This window comes from Mytilus californianus, unplaced genomic scaffold (genome assembly GCF_021869535.1).
Source record: "Mytilus californianus isolate M0D057914Y unplaced genomic scaffold, xbMytCali1.0.p SCAF_22, whole genome shotgun sequence".
NCBI lineage: Eukaryota > Metazoa > Mollusca > Bivalvia > Mytilida > Mytilidae > Mytilus > Mytilus californianus.
Window position 1 is genome coordinate 831493 of NW_026262671.1, and position 13514 is coordinate 845006.

At 33.2% G+C, this 13514-nt stretch overlaps 1 protein-coding gene across 7 annotated transcripts in view; it reads left to right on the top strand.

Moving 5' to 3' along the window:
* LOC127732056 (uncharacterized) overlaps positions 1-10467 on the top strand; it is a 99028-nt gene extending 88561 nt beyond the window's left edge. For 2 of the 7 annotated variants that reach the window (XM_052241106.1, XM_052241101.1), the window contains exons 5-10: positions 666-791; positions 1117-1296; positions 3645-3755; positions 5512-5598; positions 8419-8497; positions 9744-10467. In XM_052241106.1, coding sequence (XP_052097066.1) covers positions 666-791; positions 1117-1296; positions 3645-3755; positions 5512-5598; positions 8419-8497; positions 9744-10347 — 1187 coding nt within the window. In that variant the 3' untranslated portion in view covers positions 10348-10467. The remainder of the gene's footprint in view (positions 1-665; positions 792-1116; positions 1297-3644; positions 3756-5511; positions 5599-8418; positions 8498-9743) is intronic. The other 5 variants (XM_052241105.1, XM_052241100.1, XM_052241104.1 and 2 more) reach the window with 4 other exon arrangements.
* The last annotated feature ends 3047 nt before the right edge of the window (positions 10468-13514 follow it).

A 13514-nucleotide genomic window follows, 5' to 3' on the forward strand; every position in this document is an offset into this window, starting at 1 on the left:
TCATGTTAATGCACTGGTTTCTTCCTTATTATTTTAGACTAGATTAGAATAACAGCACAAGCTTTACTGTTTTCGATATGTACCAATCTGGTGGACATTCAAACTTAAACAGTGAAGTAGGTGGTTATTAAGGATAAGATTAACTGTCAATAGTATATATCTTCCAGAGGAAGCATATATGACAGTGTATAGATATAAGAAGATGTGGTATGAGTGCCAATGAGACAACTCTCCATCCAAGTCAAAATTTATAAAAGTAAACCATTATAGGTCACAGTACGGTCTTGAATTGTTCACTCTACTCCTTACAAAGAAAATACAAACAGTCATTTCTTTTTTTTTCAATTTCCCAAAAGAAACTAGACTGTTTACACAAGTTTTAAACTGAAACATCTTGTAACCAATATTAAACAATGTACACAATGCAGAAACACTTTCGTCCTGAACAGGTATGTGGTTAAATGGAGTCAAAGAAAACGACTGGAGTTGATACAGTTTAATTACCTTTTCTATCTATAATGTTTTATCATTAACATTTATTTAATTACAAATTTCGAACAATAATACATGTAGCGCGGGGGGTATTAACAATAAGCTATTTCAAAGTTTTCAACATACTGTTAATCATTTCTAAATAGTCATAATTGTCTTATTTCTTCTTTTAGACCAATATCCAGACTTTGATAATGCAGACAAACACGAACAATGCATTGCTGCAGTCAAATGTGATCAAAGAAAACTCATACGTAGTTCTGAAAAGTGCGAAGGAATAAATTACGATGTTACTTGTGGTAATTAACGTTTTGCATTCTTTGTTTCCCTCATGCAAAGTGCAGTTTAGGGAGTGATTATATAACTTAAACTGATTTCTTTTTTGTCAACTGAAATTGGAAAATCTACGATTAGTAATAAATTGGGCTGATTGAGAGCTTGGAGTATTGTGTTGACACTTGTTTTTTGTTGAAGATCGTATTACTAGTACATGTAAGTGATCCTGTAGATGCCTGTTGATTTTTTTCTGTGTTGTTGCCTTACCGTTTCTAATACGTATACACCACGTTAACTGTTATCCACGCGTTTGCCGCATTTTTGATTAAATTGGTATATTTCTTACAGATAATGGTGTACAACTTAGATATAACTTTTTAAAGTACCAGTCGGCAGCAGATGAATGTGCAAGGCGAGGCTCTTTTATTAAATGGTATCCTGAGAATTACTGTGATACACATGGATTACAACATCATTATTGGACAAGTGGAACACGTCACATTGAAACATTTCGTCTTAGAAAAGCATGTAAGAAATTTCTATCACCATACTATGGGTTATATTATAGACTAAGAATATAATAATTTATGTACGCTGTAGAAAACTATAACATGTGTTTGCTGGATCTTTAGGAGCAGGAAGAAAAAAAGGCTCGCTTAGCTTATCTCTTGTTTGGCAGTGAGTACAAATACATTTTATATTTCCGCCAATGAACGGATATAATATTATTTTAATCCTGCAATTAAACTTTGACGGTTTAACATTTTGTTTGTTTTTTTTTTAGATTTCAAACCGTTGTCTTTGATTTTTGTAGAAATCGTTCTTGCTTAAACGAAGAGGACCAGAATTAACTGTCACGTTTCATAATTATCTTAGTTATTAAAATTACTTTTGTGGATTGAATTTCTTTTATATGTTGTATAAATTTAAAACTACGAAATTTGATGTACAAGCTGCATATATTTACAAACTGCACCGGATGTTAGGCAAAGAACAATCAAAATAATAGTAATATATAAATTAGCAGTATGCTCAATATCTTATATCGGTTTGCTCTCTTTTATTTTCAACTTAATTGGTTTAGTCTTTTGATAATTAGATAATTGGGTCTTTCCACTTTTCTGTGGAAAGACCTATTGTATTTGTTCTGATTATTATTATTAGGTCTTTCCACTTTTCGGTGGAATGACCTATTGTATTTGTTCTGATTATTATTATTATTATTATTATTTTTTTTTTCTTCCGCCAAATTTTGTTCTTGCGATAAATATTTGTTTCGCAATATGTCGCTTAGATATTTCTCATATTGTATCGTATAGTTTATGCGCTTTTAAATTTTACCCTGCTAAGCCGAACAATTATCTTTGTAAGAGTTATCTCCCTATTCACTGTTTATCAAGTGTGTGCATCTCCTTCGTAACAAAAAAAGATATCGACAAAATTCTTTTTCTAAATTGTTCGTTACATCCTCAGGAATTTTTGGCTAATTTGGATCGAAGCGATTTGATGAAATTTTATAGGAGTTATCTACCTTTATCAAATAAATTTGTCGTTATGTTTTTTTTACTCATAAACTGTAAGCCGTATAAACCTATAGTCTTTTTATTTAAGGTCCTTGGATCCTAACTTCGAAAATGAGGTCAAGGTCAAAGGTCAAGGTCGTGTTCTGAATTTTGTCTTTTGCTTGTTTTTGCATTTTCTCCGATATTTTTAATGTTATATATATACATTTGTAAGAACAAGTGCAAAATGTTTGTTATATTGTGATGAAGATATAATACATTTGGTCTGAGACAATCCAGCGACATCTTATTGGAGTTATTGCCCCTGAAATGTTTTATTTTAAGGTAAATTGATTATTACTTCATATTGGTACATGATAAAGCCATAAGATCTTTTGCAAAATGTTGGGTGACATATGACCTTGAAAAATGTCAACCTGTTTTAACTTTGAGTGAACCGGAAGTAGTCATTTTTGCACTTATTTCATGTAGAAGTACATAAAAACCATATATTTTTTGAATGTCATACATTTTTCTATCATTTGAGACCGGAAGTGATATTTTATAAACCGGAAGTAGCATATTATATCATTTTTTACAGGCAAAAGTATTATAAACCATATATTTTTGGAATCAGTGTAAATAAAGCTATCATATGAGACCGAAAGTGACATTTTCTAAACCGGAAGTAGCCAATTATCTCCCTTTTTACAGGCAAAAGTATATATAAACCATATATTTTTGGAATCAGTGTAAATAAATCTATCATATGAGACCGGAAGTGACATTTTCTAAACCGGAAGTAGCCAATTATCTCCCTTTTTACAGCCAAAAGTATAAATAAACCATATATTTTTGGAATCAGTGTAAATAAAGCTATCATATGAGACCGAAAGTGACATTTTCTAAACCGGAAGTAGCCAATTATCTCCCTTTTTACAGGCAAAAGTATATATGAACCATATATTTTTGGAATCAGTGTAAATAAAGCTATCATATGGACCGGAAGTGACATTTTCTAAACCGGATGTTGACACTTATCTCCCTTATTTCAGGCAAAAGTCTATAAAAACCATGTTTATTGAATCAGTATGAAGAAACCTATGATTGGACGCCAATAGTAGCTTTGAGTAAACCAGAATTATCTTTTCATCAATTATTTAGAAAATTTATGTGGAAAGACCTTCAATTGTTCTTTGAACAATTGGTTTTTAATTGTAATATGAATATCTTTTCGACATGAATTGTAGATAACCGTACATGCATTTTCATTAGTTAAGTGCGGTCATTGTGCGATTTCTATTTTGCATTTAAACTGAATATTGCAAGTACCCTTGTATCGTAGTTAGTCTATTTCATGTTTTTGTATTACAGACTTTACAGAAAACCTACAACCTGATGAATGTTTTATATTGAAAGAAAACGAAAAAGAAAGAAAAGTGAAAGACTGTAAAAACAAACAACTACCATTTTTCTGTAGATTCGGTAAGTAAAACTTTGAAAAGAAATGATATAAAGATAACAAACATACGACTATTGATTGTTCTGATTTTATAACATGCGAGATAATAGATATATCAAGGGAGCAATCAAATCCATGAGTTGGAGAAAAACAAACAGAAAAAACGAGCAAGCTATCAAAGCATAACACAGAAAACTAAAGATTAAGAAACTTTAAGTTCAACAAAGTCAGACAGTTCCTACTCCATTAGTTACATCCGTCGTGTTACTCATCGGTAAAAAGTCGTATTTGCAGGAAATCAAAATAAGGGCACAATAAGGACGTGACTATAAATTAACTGTTGGACATATCTTTGGTCATCTGTGACACTGATATTTCATAGGAGGTAACCCAAATCATGGTGATCGCTTTCGAAGTGTGACTTTTAAAATTAGCTTTTTCGTTTGGCATTATCCTTGTTCACAGTAACGTTTTTCTATAAAATTGATATTAAGGAAGTCATGATATTGGTGTTAGATAGTCTTAACCGTTAAAACGTATATTTAAGGGTATGGAGTTACTTTACATGCAACAAGATCCCTAATAAATAAAGTATAACTGTTTATTGAAATATATGTATCTAACACAAGCAAACATTATACCGTTTATCTGGTTTTTTTTCGCGTGTGTTTAATTTTCGCTTTGTTCGCTGCAGCTAAAGAAACGCGAAAATTATGAAAGTATTGGCGTATCATACATGTCACATCTTTTGACAACACAGCAATCAGTGACATGTTAAAAAATGTTAATTATTTACAATCTATTAGTTGGTGTCATAACCCGAACATTTTGCCTATAATGGTCAAATAAAATAAAAATAAATCACATTTACACGGATATTTTTATATATGTAATGATCAAAACCTTCAATTTTTAGCATGCCCTAATGTACATAATTTACGTTCTTGAAAGTTCTCTGAATTTTGTGTGATTTCGATTAACTGTCTGTCAATCAAGGTTATGATGTTTACATCTGCAACAATACAGTTATTTTTTTCGCGTGTATTTTCCCATTCTGCGAAAATTATACACAGTGAAAATTTAACTTCTCATTTTGTCATCAAATCGCGAAAAAAAGCCGACGCTACAATCCCGTCCCCTTTTCCCGAATGTGACCTACCGAATTAGACTTAATACCGGGTTTGTACTAACATGAGCAACACAACAGGTGCCACATTTGGTGCAGGGTCTGCTTACCCTTCCAGATCACTTGAGATCACCCCCAGTTTTTGGTGGGGTTCGTGTTGCTCAGTCTTTATTTTTCTATGTTGTGTTTTGTGTACTATAAATCATTTGTCTGTTGGTCTTTTTCTTTTTTAGCCATGGCGTTGTCAGTTTATTTTCGACTTATGAGTTTGAATGTCCCTCTGGTATCTTTCGACTCTCTTTGATTGGATAACAACAATCGCGCGTCATTCAAAAATTAACCTTCATATCAAAATGAAATGTTACATTCGTGATGACACGTGCTTCCACCAACAAAGTGCACAGGTGAATAAAAGAAAAACTTGATAAAACTTGTTTTTCAAGGTCGTAGCATAAAATGTAATAATAAGAAATAAATGCTTCTTTTAGTAATTTCAATGGGTTGTAAAAGTATTGATCGTGCACACATTTTTAGAATGAAGCGGCATACAAAATGTGCTTCGGTCAACACTTTTACACCCCAATAAAATTATAAAAAGAAGCATTTATTTCTTAAATAACATGCTATATTACATGTTCTGGAATGTATTACAGAGACAGATGAGGATAAAGGGGATATAATTTCGATTCCGAACCATTCGATGCCGCAACAGAAAAACGTTCAGTCTGACGATTCGGGAAGTAAGTTCGATAACTTTTGACTACTTAATAAAATTGAGAATGGAAACGGGGAATGTGTCAAAGAGACAACAACCCGACCAAAGAGCATGTTGTTAAGAGTGGTGGGATAATATGTTCATAAGTTTCTCAGTTCTAGTTGATATTTTTCTGTTCCAAGTTTTCATTTCACGTTTCCCAGTTGAGATTTCTCACCATAATGAAAAGAGATAAATAAATGTGTGACAGTAATTCAATAACAAATATAAACGGTCTTTTCCCTCCAAAACATGATTGAGTGATTGATTGGTTGGTTGGTTGGTAGGCAGGTAGGTTGGTTGGTTGGTTGGTTGACCGAATAAACACATTGGACATAGCCTCTAGGAACAAGTGAAAAACAAAGAGAGATCCCTCATCCCCTATTAAACACATGGACCGGACACCTGCATGATTGATTGATTGATTGATTAGTTAGTTGATTGATTGATTGATTGATTGATTGATTGATTGATTGATTGATTGATTGATTGATTGATTGATTGATTGATCGATCGATCGATCGATCGATCGATTGATTGATTGATTGATTGATTGATTGATTGATTGATTGATTGATTGATTGATCGATTCAAAGTTTGCATGGCACTTTCTCTGTTTGAGGCAGCGGACTTAACGTCTATATACTTACCGAACGTGGCTGCGTATTTATACATCCCGCACAGCCAAACGGACGCCTTGGATGTCCTCATAAAATTGATCCTAGCATTCTCCGTTTATAATGTTTCTCTATTTTCTATGTTACCTCGGACTACTTGTTTTATTTATTTGTTGTGAATGCATTTTGTTTTAATTTGTAGGAAAACTGAGTAACATTTTGTCTAGGAAGTTTCGCTTTCTATATTTGGATGAGGAATGTTTTTGTTCTAAATTTAAGTCCGCGCACGCGGTGGTGTTTGTGAAGTCACGTGATGCTCGAATAGATATGTCTGAACTTTTTATTCCTTTTTAGGGGAGACCGTTGAATAGACCACATGTGTATTGATAAGAGTAACACGATAACTATTGATTTTATTTTGTACAGATAACTGATGTCTGATCATGCATGCTTTTTTCGTACACATATTTACGGGAGGACAGATTTGTATTTTAATGCATGTTTATTAGAAATTTGATTGTAGGATTTCACTAATATTTACGAACTTGGGAGCGATTTCTACGTCATTGATTTTAATTTCTCAATCCAGGTCAGGTCGTCAAGCGGACCGCACGTGTATTTATAGGCTGACGGGATTATATTTTCTTGATTCATCAGGAAAATCGATTTCTAATCGGTGATCACGAGTCTTCATTCATTGCATGCACACAAAAATAATGCTGTTGTTATAGTACATTAACAAAACTTTATCGATTAATTTTTAAAAAATGCATGAATTGGAGCAGATTTTTGCAGGGATGGATTTCTATTTCAGAAGTTTGTAAATAAGAAAGACTGCATGTTTACAGTAAAATGTACGGGACTGAAGGCGACTTTCATTTCATAGAAATGGGTTTCCTCAAACAAAAACAAAAATCAGTTGGAAAAAATGGGGGCGGGGATTTGATGGTGGTTGACCTTTGTTGATTAATTGAAATGAGATGCATGTAAACATCATGATAGCTGTAAAGTTTGAAGCTTTAATTAGTTAAATTGTTCATTTTACCATTTCAGTGGCATTATACGCCGGAAGAAAATGACGCATACCATTTCGACAAAAACTTTTCAGTTATAACATGTCGTGACTAACATTTTGGTTAAATTTTTTTTGTCGATATCTATAACTCTTTCTGAGTAGAAGCGGTATGAAGTATCAAAATTTAGAAGTTGACCTTGACCTTTGACCTTGACCTCAAATTCATTTTTGTGAACCAAGGACCTCAAATCAAAATACATTGGGTCTCTATCACTAAGATACTTACCATTCATGTGATACATTAATATATCACTTGTATCAAATACAGAAGGGTAAATAACTCTCATATGAAGTCTTCGAATTGCTTCGGTCAAAATTGGACAAAACATCTGGAGGATATAACGAGAAATTTGGTAAAATAAATTTTATTTTATTTTTCTTTTACGGTTACGGAGGAGATGCAACCACAAGGAAAACAGTGTTTGGGGAGATAACTCTTACAAAGAAAAGTATTCGGTTAAGCAGGGTTATTTTCAAAGGCGCATAAACTGTGCAATATCATATACCAAACATCTAAGCGACATCTTGCGAAACAATATTTACACGCAAGAAATAAAAGTGGCGGAAGAAGAAAAAAAAAAATAATAATAATCAGAACAAATACAATAGGTCTTTCAACAAAAAAGTGGAAAGACCTAATTATAGTATAATTATAATTTTTATCAATAAGTCTTTTTTCAAACTATATATTTGATAATGTTTAATTAAATAGTGTAACAACATGTGTAAACAACCGCTACAAATTAACTATTTTCCAAAGTTTCTTTCTCAGTTGAATTGGAAAATTTTACTTTAAAATTATGAAAAAAGGGTGCTCGTTGTTGGTGTAGTCTGTTGATTCAGTACTGTCTAATATTATTTTTTATTATTGTTATCTGTATTATGTAATTTTTTTATAATTGAAAACGGGATGTGAATTGGACGTTTATGATACAAATGTCCCTTAAAAATATAAGTTATCAATTATAACAGCGTTGTGCTAGTTTTTCATCTTATAGCCCAGCATAAAAGAATTTAAGAAATTAAATATTCCAATGAAATGTAACAGGGAATTTCATATTAGATTTTGTATGCACAGATTCTAAAGTATATTTATATATTATATATTTTGCAGGCATAGCAGCTGGAACTGTAACATCCATTATTGTTGTTATTGTGGTAATTTCAGTTCTCGTATTCATTCATCGACGAAGGTACTTAAATATGTTTGCACGTATGATCTTTTAGTCGTATTTCACATTTAAAAGCTCTTTGCTACCGCATTTCAATTGAGACTATATTAACTCAGAACAAAACTGAATAACTTAATAAAATTAATATGAATTAAAGAAAAGAATTGTTGGGCATATGCCAATGAAATAGCAACACAAACGCGCAACTTTCATAAAAAGGTCAGCATAATAAGGTCTTTTTATATGGACTAAATACGATAAGGGATATACATATACGTCAATTATAAAACCACCCACCAAAGAACAATCGTATCTACTTGAAGTACGTGTATAATAAAATTTCAGAGTACGTAAACTGCTGATATAGCCCATTCCAGAATAATGAATTTAAATCTAAAATTATAATGTGAAGCAGGTTAATTCTCTTGTCGGGCAGTAGAACTGGTTTACGGCCATGGAGCTCAATGAAGATATAAAAATCAGAAGATGTGATATGATTGCCAATGAGACAACTCTCCACCAGAGACCAAATGACATAGAAGTTTAAAACTATAGGTCACCGTCCGGACTTCAACAATAAGCAAAACCCATACCGCATAGTCAGCTAAAAAGGTCCCTGAAATGACAAATGTAAAACGATTAAAACGAGAATGGTATGATTCATTTTTGTCGTTTACATACCCAGTTCCATTTTATAGCTACGTTCTTGACTTCCGCTTCCTTTATATTTTTGTAGTCCTTGTTGATTTAAAGATAACACTTGGTTTATATAAATTTCAAATTAAAAGAGGTCTTTTGCCTACAGCCAGTAACCAAATTCAATTATCAAGCTGGTAATTTTGTAAATAAGGGTAAAGCGTAGATTTACATTTACTTCTCATCACGAATCTGCTCTAAATCGAACGATTATGTATACCAGTTTAATTTAAAACAAGGAATTAGCCCGTATGTAATTGCAATTTTTAAATTAAATTCGGGATTTCGGAATAAAATTTCAAAAATGTACTATAGAAATCCTGAATTCCCATAAAATTTTGAAAATCTTCATTTAAATGACAAATAATGAAAACGGCAGGATAAACATAATCTTAAGGACAACCGGACTGTTGTTAAAAAGATGATGTCGATACTGAATCGTAAGAAATCCCGTGGATTTACAAGGCAAAAATTGCAAATACACGACTTGGAAATGATTTTTTTTTTTCAATTATTTAATCTATTTATTTGTATATATTTATAACTAAACAGTCACAACTATTCCTTGTAGGCTGTCTAAAAAGAAACCGACCCTTCACGATTCACAAAATAATAGTCGTCTGCAAGACACAGTGGGGTTGCCTAGTAACTACGAAACCTCTAAGGCTCCAGTATACCATGAAATAGACGCTGAAAACTTTGGTCCACACAGTGGAAAGTTGAATTGTTCTCGTGCAGTTAATAACATCACATACGACCAGGTAAATTCTAACAAGATTCCGAAGTCGCAAAATGTGAACCAAAGCACAAACTGTTCTATTTTAACAAATTTGAACTCCCTCGAGCTTCAAAAAAAAGTTGGTCAAGAAGAATATGATATGGCGAAGGTAATGAATGTAACCGGGGATTCTTCTGAAGTTGCAATGTCCAGTGACTATTGTTTGGCAAAACCTATTTCAAGTAACACAGAAGAAGAATCAGATCCGTATGAAATAAACAAAGACTATGATCATCTAAATAACGTAAAGAAGAAAGAAGATCCGATCACAAAAGTATACGACCATCTTCCAACAACAGTTACTGATGACCCTACTTACGATCACTCTCATCTTAACAGTGCTTCAGACAATGGGGACTATTATGATCATTTTAAGAATGACGGAGATTATGATTGATACAAATTTGTTGCATACAAGTGTTAACCGAAACTATCAAAGTTTTGAAATTATAAAAAAAATACTGTACTAATTCTTGCCTACTAATTTTGAAATTTGTAAATATATTCTCATAATGTTTGTTTTTCAAATAAGTTTTGTAATTGTTATCATAAGAAAACAAAAGTGTGTTGCTGTATGAAAAGGGTGTACTTGGTGTTGTGTAAAAAAAGCATGTATGACAAAAAGAAGTCTTCGAACCAAACACAACAACACGAACACCAAATATCACGTGCAACATTCAGAAGATGTCTCTTCGGACACATCATAATCAGGAAAACAACCGCTTCGATGGTCTCGTGGTAGTGTGCTCATCCCGATTATGAGATGTCCTTTGTTTGAAATCGAAATCTTTATAAATCGGTATTCGGTGCATCTCTGCCGAACACGTGACATTTAGGGTTACGCATTTTTTCATGTTGACGTCTGAATTATTTGTCAAGGTAGGTGATGTGATTTCTTATCGCACCGCGGGTAAATTATGACGTTGTGATTAGTTTAACGCCAACAAGTGGTGACCTCCTATGGATCCGTAGAAGGTTAGTATGGGGTTCATAACGTCACGTGACGTCGTCTACTGTTAATGGTGACGTCATCTATTGATTTTGTTGTATTTCATTGTTTATTTTTCTACAAAACGCAGCAGGAAAAGTCCCGCGTGAGATAAATTCGTTATACGGTTCACTACTGACCCCCTACGGACCATAGAGGGTGAGTAAAATTCATAGATTTGGCTTCGGCCTCACCCCCTATGGATTTTACTAATCCTCTATGGATCCGTAGGGGGTCAGTAGCGAACTATATAACTTATAATGTCGTCGAATCCTTTTTTAGTCAACGATAAAAAGTTCACATAGCGTGCCAATCTAGTTCAAAACAATTTATTATCATATCTCACTAACAAGTACTCGTCATACTGTTGTGTAATGTTTGCCGCTGGACGTTATGGGATACCACAGGAACATTCAGAAACAAACAAACAATTAAGCTATCAAATAAGGTTGTTGTTATCGGAAGTTTAACGGACGCCATCACGGTCTGATTGACCGTTACGGAATATCACATGCAAACGGATATGTTGCAATTGTCGTTACTGTACATTGTACCACAATGGTGTCCTTTTTGCCTCTACCATAATCCCATCGAATGAGATTTTACACCAAAGGACAAGGTTCACTTAAGCCCAAATATGGCCTTGAAATTCAGCTTTATTAAAAAGTAAGTACTCGAGGGGTCAACTTTGAGGGTATCACTAGTGGCGCAGGATCTGCTTATTCTTCCGGAGCATATGAGATCAACCCCTGTTTTTTTAATGGAGATCGTGTTGCTCTGCCCATAATTTGTAATACAATATTTTGAGGAGTCGTTTTTTTTTTTTTTTTTTCGTTTTTGTTTGTTTTTTTTTAATTTTTTTGCAATGGCGTTGTCAGTTTCTCTCCCAGTTATTTGCAAAGCCCCTCGATATCTTCCGCCTCTTTTTCACCAGAAGAAAGGACACAGTATACATAAGTTAAAACTTTTATCTTTGTGTAGCTTTATTGACCATAACAAATAGACTCTTATTGCGATAAATATATCAACCAATTCTTCAAAAGAGAGATCAGTACAGTTGACAATTGACGTAGAGAATTTGGTGCATGATCATGTTTGATAAAGTATACCATCAAGTGGACATACACACATTATTGCCTATATACATGTACATTGTGGGACCTAGGTGGCCCAGTCTTTAAGTGTTTTGTCTACAGTATTACCAGCTTGTCCAACCCTGAGGTTATAAGTTCGAAACCCGCACGTTGAAGGTGCGTTCGACTTTCAATTGACTCAGATTTTCGGATTATCTTGCCGAGGATCGGTGGTATCCTCCGGACAATCTGTATCCCTCCACCAATAAAAACTGTGAGCACTGAAAAGTGTCGTTAAACACCAACAATCAATCAATTGATATATTAATATGTAGGGATTTTTTGTCATTAATCGTTTACTACTTTCCTTTTTAGATACACTGTTACTGTATTCTTACTCATGTTGGCTCATATACAGATACATCCACTAATATATTCTTTACGGCTCCTTTTGTCCTTTTTTTAGCGAACTGCGTTTGAAGGCGACTCACTGATGATGCAAATCTTCTTTAATTTTGTTTGTATTGATAAACTAGTGTTTTGTATTATCAACAGAGTGTAAGATATGCAACATCTCGCATTTAATTGGTCAGAATAGAGTTGTAAGCACACACTGTGTTTAAAATTCGGATTTATAAATCGGTAAATGATTACAAATTGGATTTATTTTTTTCAATACATATACAATAAGTTTAGTTGTTCAGCGTATTGCCTGAAATACTAATCATTTGATTCCGTCATCATATGAAAATAAGAAGATGTGGTATGATTGCCAATGAGGCAACTCTCCACAAGACACCATTTAGCATGAAAGCAGCCCATCCTGTATGAAAACAATCAAAATGTACATATTTATATACTCCGTCAACAATCTTAGCGTTTACACTCTTGTTTAAGCGTTGTTCGTGTACTTTGTGTAAACAGAATATATGCTTTTTTAATTTTATCAATTTGAAAAAAAGGATTCAACAATATATCTTGCAAATATGGATAGTTGATTAGAATTTAACAATTTTCACAATGTTTGATAATGGTTGAACTTTCATAGATATATAATGCATTTTTTTTCATTAGGACGCACCAGATCTAAAATTCTCCTTAAATGCATACAGAAATTCCTATTACAATATGTCACAAACACCTTGGGGTTACGTTTTGCTCTGATGCTCGATGAAATAGCCATATAGACAATCTGAGTATTAGTGTCACGAAACATTTAAATATACCGAGAAAAGTCAAGTACCAGCTTTGTGGAATAGATTTAGAAAAATATCTATTTACTAGTAGCATTCATAAGAACAAGTTTTGAATATGCAGCTGAGGTTTGGGATAATTGTGGGATAGTCCATGCTAATTAGCTAGAATTTTTGCTGCTACAATAGTTACTGGTTTGCCTATGTTTACGAAAACTGAAAGTCTGTATGAGGTAGTTGGGTGGGAAACTTTAGCTGACTGGAGGAATAGACGACATTCAATATGAACAAGCTCCGGATTATCTATCAT